At 28.2% G+C, this 16,301-nt stretch overlaps 2 protein-coding genes across 4 annotated transcripts in view; both read left to right on the top strand.

The window, feature by feature from the left end:
• The first annotated feature begins 59 nt into the window (after positions 1-59).
• On the top strand, positions 60-3,888 carry LOC136970473 (protein broad-minded-like). The gene has a single exon (XM_067264918.1). The coding sequence runs from the start codon at positions 220-222 to the stop codon at positions 3,607-3,609; it is 3,390 nt and encodes a 1,129-aa protein (XP_067121019.1). The 5' UTR covers positions 60-219; the 3' UTR covers positions 3,610-3,888.
• A 6,747-nt stretch (positions 3,889-10,635) lies between these two features.
• Positions 10,636-16,301, top strand: part of qtc (quick-to-court) — a 66,047-nt gene continuing 60,381 nt past the window's right edge. For 2 of the 3 annotated variants that reach the window (XM_067264917.1, XM_067264915.1), the window contains exon 1: positions 10,636-10,823. The gene's annotated coding sequence lies outside the window, so the exon portion shown is untranslated. The remainder of the gene's footprint in view (positions 10,824-16,301) is intronic. The other variant, XM_067264916.1, reaches the window with a different exon arrangement.

Here is a 16,301-nt window from a genome sequence, read left to right as displayed (position 1 = left end):
AAATATTAAGAATATATGATTTATCAATCAATATGTTAGTTAATAGATATGCATTTGACCAATAACATATAAGTTCACAAATTATTAAATAGACCAATGAGAGGAGGGATTAATAACGAATCGTTGTATCAGCTGGGATTATTGTTGATACATGTGATCGATAACTTCGTTATTTAAATGGTATTTTAGTAAGAAGTTTTAACGTTTTAAAATCATATAATGAATTTTAAATCGGACGAAGAAAAAGAACTTTATCAAAGTGTTCGAAGTAAACTTAATCAAAATTTAAAAGATTATATTACGACTTTAATTCGTAAATTTAAATTTGATGTTGAAGGCGAAACTGTGCCGACAGATAAAATAGTGGACGAAGTCAGTAAATCGACTTGCGAATCGGATGTTTTTAAAAAGCTTCGACGATCATTTCTAATGGATATAGTCCAACAAAATAAAATAACTTTCGATCAAAATGTGAAAGAAAGTCATTGTGAATGGGAAACGAATCCAAATCATAGCTCTGTATCCATTAATTCTTCACTCAGCAGTACATTAAACCAATGTGGTTATTTAATTGTCGATGTTAAAGATTTACAGAATGCAGAAAAGTTATTGCAGAGTTCATTGGTTCGATCGAAGTTACAAGCTTTAAATATACTCAATCGAATTTCCTCTATGGATCAGTTGATATTGCCATCAATTTGGACTCCTTTAGAGATATCTTTACAAAATACACTATTGCATCCAGTATCAATAGTTAGTGAATTGTGCTTAAATGTTTATATAAAAATGTTGAGTTGTTCTTCACCACAAGTAGTTAAAGAAAGTTACGATAGTCTTCTTAAATTTCTCTCGTTACATTCTATTGAAGAAAGTCAGGAAATGCAAAGTGTGTATTTCTTATCTAAAAAAGAAATTTTTCTTCAAGTTTTTATAATGGTAAATAAGTTTCAACGATATATTGTAAAAAGTTGGTTGAGATATCCTCAGCATATTATCAAAGAAATGATTCAAAATACATTTCGACAAATATTAGAATCATTGATGGAAGAGGAAAGAAATTATAATTTTTTAAAAATTTTTATTATTGTTGATCCTCGAGCAAACTGGTTAAAAAATTGGATGCATAGTAATCTAAGTAGACAGTATGTTATAGATAAATTGAAGGAATATAGTAAGATTATTGAGTGGGCTTTAAGTGTATTTGAAACTTCAAATGAGAAAAGACTTAATAATAACTTTGAAACATTTTTTTCAATTTATTTTGTTGGAAGATTATTACAATATTCTGAAGGATGCAAACTAATTCTTAGTGTCTATTATGATATGTCTTTTGTTTCAGGGATTACAAAAATCTGCAACTCTTTAATAAACTATATGTGGAAGTTTTATAAAATGAACAATGATGTTTTAAAGTCTGGAATGAATTTCTTGTGTAAAACAATTTATTGTTTGTGGGAAAATGAAATTTACAAATGGAATATTGAAGATAAAATTGAAATATTGCAACATTTACTGCTTTCTGTTGATAAGTTGAGATCTGTTGAACATTCTGAAGTTATATATTTCTTAAATCATATAGTAAAATTGATAAACAGCATTAGTGCTATTAATTCTGTTAAAAAGGATTTAATGAATGAATGTTTAAAAATACATAAACAGTTTATTTATGTATTTGATTATTTGAAACAATTTTCAGAATCAGAAGAAAGAAATTTACAAATATTGCATGATGAAATTTTAATTCATTTGTTAAAAACATGTAGAAATATATTAATTCTACCACAAGGAATGTTATGGGCAAATGCAAGTACTATTATACCAGTATTAATACAGTCTGTTCGAAATTTGCAATTAAGGAAATATGAAAGTCATACTCCTACACCTTGTTGCACGTCAACATTTGAAATTTTTGACAAAGATAAAACAGAGTTAGAAATATTTAGGATTGTGTATATATTTTTGTCATTTCCATTAGGTGTCTACTTGCTTACAGAAGCTGATTTTTTAATTGAAACTATTGATATTTTAATAGAAAATTATTTAGAAATATACAATTCTCAATGTTCAGAAAGCTGTAACTGTTATAAAGCTTGTTTATTTTTGTTTGCATATTACCCTTTGAGTAAGCAAATACTGCATAAGGAAAATTTATTGTTATCATTTCCAAACAAAATGTGGCAAATATCTAAAGATGTCAACCAGGAAAATTACGTTGATGATCAACAATCTCTACTTGGTTATCCTACTGTTAATCATTTAAAATGCTTAATATTTACACATTCAACTTTTAAAATAATTTTTTCTGATATATTTTCAAAAGTAGATGTATTAAATGCTGATAATATATGGAAATCAATTTGTTTTTATTCACATGATACTCTATATGAAAATGTTGATATTAATATTATCAGTTTACATCTTTTATCCTTTTTAATATGCAATATAAAAACAAGTTTATTTCTTCAGAAAAAATTTGATATTGCAAATTTCTTAATGGAACTGTTGAATAATCATATTTCTTCAGATTGTAATATTATTATTGATGAAAATTCTTTAATATGGAATCACATTTTAATCAGATTGCATTTAATTGGTGGTCCAAATGAAAGAAAACTCCCATCTATATCATCAATAAATAACGTTTGGCCTTTTTTCAATGCATGTTCTGTTGATAAAGAATATTGGATAGCTTCTTCAGAAAATTGTATAGATAACCAGTTATCTCTTTCAGTTACTCAAATAGATGACAAATGGAATTTTTATAGAAATGTATTTTTAGATCATCTAAAAACAAATAGAAATATGTCTTGTCAACAGATCAGCTTATTGTTAGAAGAAATTATAAAATATATTCCTGTTGTCAATGCTAATGTAAATTTTGATTGTCATTCATCTTTATCAGATTTAACTGAAGATGAAAAATTTGGTGTAGAACTTACAGTACATTATGGAAACAACTTAAACTTATTTACTTCAGAAAATAATGGAGAAAATTTAGAATATATTCTTAAATCATGTAGATTGTTAATAAACAATAAAAAATGTGAAGAATTTGATATTTTTTTAGCTACGCTATTCTTAGCACTAAAAGGTAATCGAGATGTTTGCTATCAGTTCTGTAAATCGTATATTCAAAGTGAATCCTGCATTTATAATTGGATATTGGCTAGTGATCAGGCTTTAGAGCAGGATACAAAATTGCAGCTAATTCATGCATTTTTATCACAATACTTTGAGGTAATACTTGAAGAAACTGTACCATTTATATATTCTGCTTTTCAAAGTGCTGGAATCCCACCATCAATTATACTTTGGAATTGGACAAGTCAATGCTTTTGGAATTATTTGGATTGGAATGAAATATGTCATTGGCTAATATTTACTATATGTAATGGTGATTGCATTTTATATTTTTCTGTTGCCATTTTGAGACATTTAAAACAAGATATTTTAAAACATGCTCAAGAAAATTCATTATTAGATTATTTAAGAGAAAGTGCTATTCATAATTTTAAACTTTGCAATCATATAATGTTTATTTTGGAACTGTTTGAAAAGTATCATCATTGTATAAAAGAAAATATACACAAAATATTATTAATTAATTAAAGGTTTAATACCAAATTTTTTTCCCCTGTTATTTCTATATATTAATTTAATTAAGAATGATTAGTTACCACAAATGAAAAACTAGATTGTTGTACAAAAATTTTATTGTTTCTAATGCTTGTTGTAAATGTTATATAAGTACAGTACATTAGAGGAAAATTTTTCTAATGATGGCTTAATTCCTTTCATATTATTGTTTTGATAAAACAATGTATAATTTATTAAAGAAAATGTATCTAATGTTAATCTTGTAATATGTAAATTAATTTTTGAATCATAAATCTGTAGAATAATCGAACAAATGAATAAATTTATCTGTAAAAGTAATTTATGATAATCATAAATATACAAAATTTTATTTTATATTAGGTTATACTTAGAGTTTTGAGTACACAACTATTCCAAATTATAAAAAGTATAAATAATATTAGCAGTGGTGCACTCAGATTTAATTTTAGGGGAGCCAAGTTGAACAGATAAAAAATTTTTAATGAGAATTCAATAAAATTCCCACCTTATATGACTAGTAATTCACAAGTAGTAGAAATAGAGGTCAGGAATACAATAATAAATAAAGAATTAATTTTAATTATTAATAAAGATTTTTGGAAAATTTTCTAGTATTATATTTGTTTTCCTTTGAAGGGTGCCAGGGCCTCCTACCCCTCTCTCGATGTGTCACTGATTATTAGTACAGTAATAAAAGTATGTGCAATAAAGGTTGATGTACACAAACATATGCTAAAAGATATATATGTCTAATAATACAAAATTGATTATATGACGGTTATATGGAATGGCTGCAAATTTTTTATTCATGAGATTGTAACCTAGCCACCTGGGTTTTATTTTTTGATGTGGTTCCAGTATATGTAGAGTCTGTTTGTATTTAGATTCAATTGTAAGCCTGAATGCAAGATAATCAATTTGCTCTGTGAAAAAGAAAGTTCCTTAACTGTCTTACAATTGCTGAAGTATAAAAACAGCTATTTGAAACTGCTTTTAATGATTTCCAATTATTAAAGTGAAAGATAATTTTTAGAAGAACAGTGGATAAATTTAAATTTGTATAAAGAGAAGGGAACATATAAGTACCCTCAATTAGCAGACTTCGTGGTCATGTTATAAATATTAATTATAAGATACACAATAACTTTACTGATTATATTTTGCATATTAAAAATATTTTCCTAATGATCTCAGTCATCATATATTTTTTCTGTATGTATGGATGTTAGTGTGTGGAGAAGGCACTATTTTGTTCACCCTCTTTGAAGCTTAATAAGTCCTGTGCGTTTTGTCGAAAATTTCTGAAATTTTGCAGGAAGGTTTGTGTATTAGAGTAATTGATGCTATTAAATTTCGGTGGTTAAAGGTTCAGGGGTGGGGAGATAAGGAGGGTCGTGTGTATCTCCAGTAGGGTCGAACTTAATGACGATTTTACTCTTTATTAGCATTTAAATTTTTTTACAAAACCCATTACTACCCTCAAAATTAAGATTTTTGCCATTTTATAATAGTTAAAAATATAACAAGTTTTAATAATAAAATATGATAACAGATGGCGCCACCAAATGTTGCCGGAAAAGTTAAACAATTCATTGTTGGATTTTTCAAATATCTACTCAAAACTCTATAAAAAGAAATTTTTCTTACTCGTCGTACTTTTTGCGCTTTCATTCAGGCAAAATCATTGATGATTTCTGTATAATCAGTCGATTTAGCTAAATCATGTTCCATATTTAACAAAAACAAATAGAATAAGTATTCTATTTTCTTCGATTGTAGAATGCAACCAACTTTTCATTAATTTGAGTTTACTAAAAGCGTGTTTACCTGATGCAATAGACAAAGGTAACACTCAATAGTAGCAAACACAAATTTGTGATAATCTTTCTAAATCTTAACATACTGAGTACTAAGCTATGGGATCGATCCTTCGCGATTTTAGTTTTTTACGTGTAACATAATTATTTTATTATTTTACAGTATCATTGGCATTATTATTACTATTATTATTCCCTACGCTTAAAGCATATAGATAATGAAATTGAAAAATTGTGACGTTACTTCCTGTTTAGCGAAAAAGAAGTCTCTGTAGATTTAATTGTTTTATGACGTTAAATAAAATTTTTATTCACGGTTCCGTCGAAAGTTTTGCACTCGAATCTGTTCCAACAGTTCCACTTCCAAAAGCGGAAATGGATTTCCCATCTTTATTATGATGGTCGAAGTAGTTCACCACTTAGAGGGACCCGAGATAGTTTCCCACTCCAGGAATTCTTCACGGACCCAAGTTCCAAGTATGTCAGAATGCGGTCCCTGGCCTCCCGGTCTCCCCCATTATAGACTTGTTGGCCTGGCCGAATTTACGATGTGGATGGAAAAAGGCCCTTTTAGTGCACATAAAGCAGAAAAGCAAAAATTAAAAATGCTCATCTTAGCTCCATGCCTAATCTTTTTACGTCTTAATTTTGATTTGTTAGAATTGGTGATTTTCTTATTTCCTCTTCGTCTGTGTTTCCCTTTTACTAATCCCCAAGGAGTGCCTTAAATTTCCTTATCAACAAAAAGAAATTTCGTGACTTTTAGACTATTTTGCAAATATAAAAGGAATTAACGAACGATATTTGTCTATTGTCTGACCAAAACTTTGTTTTCGCCTTGAAAACAAATCCTTGTTTTCATGGCTAAGTCAGTCTTGGTTGTAACCAGTGCCAGCTTGCAGGAGCGCTGATCCGACTTTAAATCATAATTTGAAGCTTTTTGCATAATGTATAATGTCCTTTGTGCCCCTTTTTATAGTCTAGGGCGCTGCTGTTTCCATGCCATACCAAAATCTGCGGTAAAAAATAAAAACATGACGAATATGTTAGTCCGAACGATTGAAGAGAAAATGAGATAGAAGATGAATCATGCATGCGTTCATACAAAACAAAAACTTGTATCACTGTTAAGTAAGAAAAGTTTATTAAACAACGTAGTTTGGACAGTCTTGCATCGAGCTTAATAGAAATTAGCCGAGTCAGAACGGCAAAATCAAAATGATTTTCATCAACGAGAACCCGGTTTTGTGTCTTCTTTCTTCTGAGCGTGACTTACTCAATTCTTTGAATAAGAAAGATAAAATTAAATAAAATAATCTAAATTATAAAAAGAAAAAATAACTGTGTCTCTTTATGTTATAAATATAATTAAATATAAACAAATTATTAATTAATTAATTAGTTAATTAATATAAATAAAAACCAAAGAAATCAATTTTTATACCGAAAAAACAAAATTGATATTTTTAATTATTTTGACACGTTTAAACCACGAAGGTTTAATTAATTAAAAATTATAATTAGACAATGCATCAACAATCCGGTTCTAGGGCGTTTGATTACACGCATTACTGAATAATCTACTGATGCATGAAAATTAAACTTTTTCATTTTATTTACTTTATAATTTACAACATCCGGAATTAATGCATAATATGTATATAGTTATATTTGTTATTTATAGTTTTTGAAATTTTCCTTTAATAAAAATAACATTCATTTTAACTAATATGTTTTCAATCATTGAAAATAAAGAGATTGAAGCCTAGATTGACATGACCTCACATTTTGTTTCTCATTCAACGGAAACAAATTAAAAGGTCAAATCAATTGTCTACAATTTAGATTTGCCTGATGAAAAGCTTAGAACATTCGACAGAAACATAAATCCAGTTATTCATTTAAATTTATAAACTTTCAATTGTAAGTATAATGAATATAAAGTCATTTTAAAATTAATTCTACGTATAAATTGTAGTTAATTTTTATTTGCATATAGATGTTTGATGACAGAGCAAATATTTACTATAATCAAATAATAAGTTATTAAGAATTGAATGTATTTTTTTGCTAACATTAAAAATATATATAAAAAAATTAAACGTAGCCAAATTCTTCGTCACGGTAGGTTACGTAAGATTATTTCTGAAGATACCGGGATTAATAATTATTTAATGTAAAAAAATTATATCGAATTATAACATTTATCTTTAAAACCAGTTTAATTTGCATTGCTGAGAACCTATGATTATGTTTCTCGGACAGTCCAGCATGATGGTTTTTTGTTTCAAAATTTCTAAGTTTAGATTAAAAAAATTATATCCGGGTTCTGTTTTCGATATGTTTATGAACATAATCTTTTATCACTTCCTTTTATAGTAAAATTCTTTCTTCCGTATATGATTGTTATAAAAATAAAGATTCAGAGCATTCACTCTCTCTTATTAATAATAGCAACAACTGAAGCAAATATACAACGCGTGACTGAATTTCTGAATCACATTGATATTTAGTCCAATCATGTTCCAAACAAATACTGTGTCTTAACAATACGTCGAGAATTTTCTTGGAAATATTTTAATATAGAATTTTCTGGAAAGGCCTTTATTTCTTATGTTTCTTCAATAATATAAGTACTGTACTATACATACTGTATATTGATAGATTTGTGGTAAAACATCTTACTTCGTAGCCCTACTGTTAATTTTCTTTAATTAATAATAATGTTAAAACTTTTAATAATTATATATCCGATTAACTTATGTAATTGTCCATATAATTATAATAATTATTAATAAGAATAAGTACCGATATTACGGTTAATGTATTCCACATGCAACATTTAAATGAAACACTGTAAAAAAAAAATCAAAATGTATTTCAGTTCTTGTAAAATTAATCATATTATAAACTTAGAATTCTTATATAAATATTTTATTTCGTTAGTTCGTTCTATAAAATTGATTCTCGTCATTTAATAGTAATGGTTGCATGAGATTCTCCAAGTCAGGGCCGGACTTAGACTTCTTATGACTTTAAACAGTAGGAGGCCCTTCCTCTCTGCTAAAAAATAATAAATTTAAAAGTGTGAGGCACTGAACTATAGCTATTTAGTTTATGTATAAATTCCATTTACTCCTAGTCTGAAAGAACTAAATTTGTTTCGTAACTGTAATTTGTATCGAAGATTTCTTCCTCGTTTTCATGATGGCGGATTCCATTACAGGCTGATGGATAAAATACACTAGCCATTATCAAACAATGCACTAGTGCTTCGTGATTAGAAAAAGAAAAATTCATCGTGCAATGATTTATCAGAACAGTATGACATGGTTCTGAATGTTAACTCTTTATTACAAAAATAAAAATAACCTTTAATCGATAATTCAAATTGAATCTGCCATGCAATTATTTCAAGAAAGATCAGAAAGATAGCTTTCAATGTTACAATTTTAAGTACAAGAATGCGCAATATATCGAAGCTGAAAATAATAATGATGATAATACAGTTTATTTTATTCGGAATTGTCCATAAAATAATATTTTTATTGATTTAATAAACATTTATTTTAAATGTCAAAATAAGTTTTGATATGTCACATAAGATGTCAATATTATTTGATGATCAGTTGTTTATTTTAAAAAAATTTATGTATTGATATATTCGTTATGATAGCAAATTTAGGTAATTATTCTGATATAAAATGTGATCATTATATGTTTGATATTTTTAATTACATTGTACTAATAAAATACAGACAAAAAATAATAATAACTAAATGAATTCGGTTTATAATTCATGACTTGATCCAAATTAATTTGTAAATTCTAAATTCTATCCTATTTACTTAAATCACTACGACAGAATGTCATTAGGTGATTGATTTTAAATTAAATTTTATTTGGAGCAGATGTCTACTTAGATCATCAATTTATTTTATAGTCGCCTCATTGATTAATTACAACATGTAACCTATTAATTAAATAAAAATATTTTACTTTTATGTATTTAAAAAATACAAAATAAAAAAGTTTCTATTTACAGTAGAAGACGGATTACCTCAATAAAAACCAAATTTCTAGATTAATATTATAAGTTTATTTTATATTAATAATAATAAATATGTTAAATAGATAATGAAATCAAATACTGTATAAATAAGTAGTGTAAAATGGGTATTTTTTCCTTAGAAACTTATAAATGAAGAATATAATTACTTAATACAGTATATTAAATTTAATTACAGTTTTTAAAACAATTACGAAATTCGATCAGTTGTAATTTTCTATTAGTTAATTAAATACTGAAGATTTTAAAAATAAAAATAAGCTTATATAATTTTTTATAATATTTATCTGAAGTAAGCATTTAGAAACAACCAACGCGGGAATGGTTAAACATTGCGTCTTTAAATTTTGTAAGGTGTAAATACAGCATTTTCACGAATGCTTATTACAGGGGAGACAGAGATGGTACGAGTTAATCTCCGTGGAATCTCTAAAACTTGCCAGAGAATTCATAATTCGCATGGGTGTAACCTTGTTCGTTTTAAAATAGCAATTAGCAACAGTATCTATTCTCAATCGTGATTTCAAAATTTATGTCATATATCGACTAAAGGAATAAATAATAATGCAAATTACATGTTAAATTTAACACTATTACGCTTTATATACATAAATAACTAAAGCATAATCCACTTATATTATAAACTCAAAAGTAGTTCAAGTATTTTTATGTAAGTTTTATATGAAATTCAACGCTTTGAGAACGCTTTTAAAGTTATCTGTTTAAATTGAGTATAATTATAATTTGAGACTGCGATTAAATAGCATGTTTTAGAACTACGAACGTGCAAAGAACATCGTATACGTGAAGAGCGCCATAAATAAATTGAGTGGAAAAGAAATACGAGAAATTTCTTACATCTTTCACTCATAATACAAAAATAAATGAACATATTATTTTATATTATTTATTATCTTTGCACAGTTGACATAAAATAAAATTAAAACTTCCAACACGTAAATATAACACGCAACTTTTAAAAGAAACAAAAAATGAAATCATTTTAATTTAAACTTCCTAAAAACTCTTCTCCACTCTTTTATGTTTAATAATGATTCCACTCATTAAAACTTTCTAAATATATATAAAATATCATTTTTAATAATTATTTTTCCTGTACAGTACAGTACGTCGATTTACTCCCTCTAACGACAGCTAGAGTAATGTTTAATTGACAGTTAGACGTCACAAGCAGTTTGGTGTTCTTTGATTGGACGAAGATGTTAGATGTGAACACAAGAAAAAGAAGCTGAATGGTCCTGCATTGCGTAGCGAGTAACTGATCGGTATGGAAGTCGTTTTCGTCCTCCTCGAGTAAGGTAAGATTTATTCGTCTTTATAAATGCCGAATTACTTCTACGTTTGTTATATTCCGTCAGAAAGATAAATATTGACAGTTAGAATTAAAACCGGCTTCGTAGCGTCTAAAGAAATACGATGCAGACATTGTTTATAATTTGATACTTCACCCGGCATTTTGTGTGTAATTCAGATTATACCTCGCTTGTTATAATTGTTTAGTAGAATAGTTTTTAATTAAATTTTGTAAGTAAAACTGTAATGATAACAATAAAAACTCCTATTTACTTTGCTCTTTACATTCACGCTTGCATGAATAAGTGTTTTTATAATGCATAAGGTATGACAGCTTGCAAATGATTGTTGATGATGTGATGTGAAACTTTTATTTTTATATTTTAATTGCTTTAAAAACAATAGAATATTTTTCTTCTTGCCTTGAATATTTATGATCTACAGTTACATTTTAAGCTATGACTTAATTAGTTAAAGATGTATGTGGTGATGTGATGGATATCTTTAAAGATGATTGCATGAAGTAATTTATCAAAAAGAAAAAAAAAATTTAAGTTATTATTAGAGTGGATAGAATTTTAATGAATTTTTTTTTTCTTTCTTTTACTTCCCATTTCTGTAGTCAAAGTTGTTTTTGCAATTGGTTTCAAATAAATACCGTTTTTAATAATTATACATTGTTTTACTTTCTCTTACACACGATGAAGTGGTATTATAGGGCAATAGACTATCGATATATCCACTTAGTAATTGCCAAGACTCTACCATTTCGGGTATAAACCTCTCTTCTGTTGGGTCGACGAACGTTCTTTTTGCCTTTTAAAATCACATTAAAATTAATCTTTCCAATCTCCTTTATAAGCAGAAAATTATATACTGTTTTAGTATATGATAAATATATATGATGCTAATTAAATTTAGAAATATTGAGAATAATAATAGATTTGTTCTCTTTTTCTTTTTTGATTAAAAAAAAAACTCGAACTAAAATCTGATATTTTTATAAGTTCTAACTCTTTGACTGCTGTCATGCTTTGTTCGATACTTTTTTCCTCAATACGAGAGTGATAAAACCTAATTATGTTGAATTAAAAATTTTCCAACTTTTATTTATTTTTTTTCTTTGTTTAAGATTGAAGTTTTTTTGAGGAAAATTTGATCAAACATGGGTCAATAACTGGGAATGGTTTGACATAGTTTTCGAAATTGACTTCTTGACTTTTTAATCAAGTCAGTATTAAAAATAAACACAGGTTTACTAAAACTGAAAAATTTCGTAAATTTATTAATATTGAATTTATAAATATTGTAGTACAAATATTTTTGATAGAATAACAAAATATTGATTAACAAATGAAAGTTTGTCATTTCAATACTTTTGTATGTTTAAAAAGTTGTTAAATTTAAAAATGTGTTACCAGTACATTTAAATTTTAAATTAGATGATCAAACAATTCAGTCTAAGTTGGAGGGAAATTTTTATTATTTTAAACATTTTAAGAGAGAGAAATCTTGCTAGAAAATAATGCTTATCCAGTAATATGTAAACATGAGTAGTAATAAATTTTTTGTTTTTTTGAAGAAAGTGGATTTCCATTTTCAAATTTATAAAATGTTGTTCAAACAAATAAAAAAGGAGGTTCAAACTGTTTGTGAAGGAAGCCAAAAATAAGGATATGCTAGGAACGTTTTCAGTCTACTGTAAGGCCAAGCAGCAGGGGTTGAAAATGTTCTTAATTCCTACTTTTAGCTTCCTTAACCAATTGTATTCCTTGTAACTAAATACAGTTTGATTCTTGAACAAACAAAAATACTCTGGAAAAATATTTACCATGCAAGTTTGAAGTCTAATTTTGCTTTAAATTGATCCAAGAAAATCATTAATTACATGTATCTCTGTATGCAGAGGGCTGATGAAAAGAACTACCAGTATTCAGAAGCTATAATCATATGTATGTCTTTTATGAATGTTGGAATATAATGATGTATACATTAATATTTGACAGTTTCAATAACAGAACTATAAAATGACCAATAGTAGTGATTTATAAGTTAATTTTATTTTACATAGCCAGATTGATTATATAAGAAAACTTTAAGTACTGGGTAGTAGAGAAATAATTAATGTTACATAGTGAAGTTTATTTCTGTTGTACTGTTAATCAACCAGTGATTATTTTATCCAGTTATTATATGTATATATGTGCTGCAATTTTTAATCATATTTTAAATTTATTTAATTTAAAATATATGCTCTCCATCTCAAATTAGTAGTGGATTGCCTTGCCCTGTACATCATACTTCTCGTTTAACAATAGAGTCGTGCCAGTCATCCATCTAACACCGTTCAGGGGAAAATTTTTGAATTGAAATAATGTGACTTTCGGTTTGCATTGGAAGTTTGTATATAGTTAATCGGGGCCTCCTGTCCCTAAGATTTCCATATTTGGTTTTGTCTTTCATCTACCTAATTTTCTTCTAGAGATTGAGGAAAGACGGATGGACGACAGTGGAAATTTCTAGGTACACACTTTTTTCAAATTGCAGCCCAGTAAGTACAAGCCTCCATAACTACACTTCAAGTAATATAGTCATTGATTTAGACTTTGTCATTTGTTATATAACTGAGATAACTTGCTCAACCTTTGTGACTGCATATAAGTTTTTGTGTTCTGTATTCCCCTCTTGTTCTTTTTATATATTCTCTTAATAATTAGATATTTGTCAATTATTTTTTAATATTTATTTATTATTTATTCAATTTCACAAATAATTTTAATTAAATCAATATCACATTTCTATTTTTTGTATTTTATTTTTTCCAAAGTAAAAATTACTTTAGATTAAAAAAAAATTTCCAATTTCAAAGTATTCAAAATAATAAAAGCCAAATTATCAAAGATATTAAAAAGTAACTGTTAGCTTTAAATGACATTGATTTCTGTAAGGAAAATAATTAAAATCTATATATAATAGTCATTTTTTATTTTGACATATCTGAGATATAGAAAAGTCTGCTGCTAAGTTTGCAAAGTTACATGAATATTTTTGTTTTTTTTTACAAGTCAGTTTGTAAATTCAAAATCTAGGAACAGCTTGTATTCGGTATAACTTGTGTATTTCCAAGGATTGATAAAATGTTTTGGATATACGAGGGTAATCCCAAATGTAAGGTCTCCTATTTTTTAGAAATACAAAGTAATGTTTATTTTCAATAATGTTGACATCATTTTAAAGCTTGAACACTTATCTATTTTTCTACATGATCACCATTACGGTCAATGCATTTTTGTAGGCGCTGTGGCAGTTTTTATATGTCCGTGTCATATCATCTCGTCGCCATGTCATTGAGAAAGCATTGAACCTCATCTTTCACCTCATCATTATTGCTGAAGCATTCCAGCCAAATGTCCTTTCAATTTAGGAAACTGCTGGTAGTCATTGGGTGCCAAGTCTGGACTATAGGGTAAGTGGGTGATGTCCCATCCAAACTGTTGCAGGAGAGCAACAGTTTGACAAGTGATGTGGGTGCTAGTGTTGTGTGGAGAATGCTTACGCCCTTGCTCAAACATTCCTCTTCTCCATTTCTGAATCACCTGTCTGGGTTTTTTCAGTACAGTGGAACCTCAGTATACGATCTTAATCCGTTCCTGATGTTTGGACTTATACCCGAATAGGACGTATACCAAACCAACCTTTCCTATAAGAAGTGATGTAAAAATGATTAATCCGTTCTCATGTAAAAAAAAAACCCTCTTGATATGGTATATTAATGGGGTTGTAAAATAATTTAAATGCTATAAGTAGCAGATATGTAATATCAGCGGGGCGGCTTCTTTATATTGTTTAAAAATCAATTTCTTTAAAAAAAAGGTCTTTCTTTTTTTTAAAAAATAATTGATGAAAATTGATGAAAATAATTGATAAAGTTTAACAAAAATAAAACCTAATAGTCTTTGTCTCTGATGAAATGCAGTCCAGATAAAATAACAAAGATTGAACTTATCGTTCTTAACTGTGAAGTTTCATCAATTATTTTTTAAAAAAAAGAAAGACCTTTTTTTTAAAGAAATTGATTTTTAAAAATTTAAACACCGTTTGAGCATATTAATAAAAGAATAAATTTTATTATAGATTTTTAAAGTTATTACTGTAATAATCACAAATAATTGCTTCTGATACGCTGTCGCCAGCACATTGTTTTTCAGTTATCAAAAGCAAAAGCAATTTCTCAACATGATCTAATGTCTCCGATCTCTGTTTAGAAATTGATTTAGCCCCTTTCGCAACGTTAGCAGATTTAACAATGTCTTTATTTTTCACGATTGTCGATGTCGTTGTTCTTGGAATACGGTATGCAACAGCTAAATCTTGAACATGCATGCCACCTTCATATTTCTCAACAATCTCTTTTTTCAGTTCCATTGTGATTCTAGTCATTTTTTTAGTTTTCTGTTGCTTTTCATTTGCCTTTTTGCAATTCATGATTAATAAAAATAATAAAGTTTTACTTACAAATTAAAACCAGAAAAAATTTAACAAAGTTATAGACTGTGGCACCGCGAATGTCTAGTCTGGTCTAGTACAACGATAGTGCTACTTGTTCATAGATGGTGCGTATAATTGAATTAAATCGTATACTGAGCAAAATTTGTTTTGTCCAAACAGGACGTATTCCAAATTGGACGCCACAGTTGCCATGACTTTACTGGTAGATTGTGTTTGTTTGGATTTTTACGGCTTGGGAGAAGAGGAATGCTGCCACTCTCAGGATTGCTGTTTGGTCTTGTGTGAAGTGGAACGTCCAGGTTTCATTACCTGTGACAATCAAATCCAAAAGTTATCCTTTTCATCTGCGTAGAGGTGAAGAAATTTGCAGGAAGTGTCAACTTGTTGCTGTTGGTGGCCTTCTGTGAGCATTTGCAGGGTCCATTTTGCACACACCTTCTGATATTGCAACTTTTCCGTTAAAATCCTATGAATGATGCTTCAAGAAATCTCAGGAACCAAAATGCAGAGATTATCTTCATGGTTTGCTCAACCTTTGTGACTGTTTCGTCAGAAATTGACAGTCTCTCACTTCTTTCTTTGTCAGGAATTTCAGTACAACCAGCGGCAAACTCCCTACACTACTTGCAGACGTTTTTGACATCCATGCACGACTTGCCATACACTTCTGTCAATAAGTTTAACGCCTTTTGCATTCAAAAACCAAATAACTGGTGGTGGTGCCAAATGGAAGCTCTATTACAAATGGCTGCCAAACAAGACTGAGCATCCGAGCAAGGTGCATGCAGGCTTGTTTGGGAACGGGGAACAACAAACACAACAGTGTTGCCGACAGCCATGTGAACGGTATTCCTGCATCCCCAAAACTTTGGAGACCTTACTTTTGGGATTATCCTCATATATGTTCTATTGAGATCATAATGTAAATATTCCAAATTTAGCAATTGTTAAATTAGAAAAAGCATATAAATGTT

Source organism: Centruroides vittatus, unplaced genomic scaffold, assembly GCF_030686945.1.
Source record: "Centruroides vittatus isolate TY-2023 unplaced genomic scaffold, ASM3068694v2 contig_199, whole genome shotgun sequence".
Classification (NCBI taxonomy): Eukaryota; Metazoa; Arthropoda; class Arachnida; order Scorpiones; family Buthidae; genus Centruroides; species Centruroides vittatus.
Note: the sequence above shows the minus strand (reverse complement) of the source record. Positions and strands in the feature narration are given on the sequence as shown.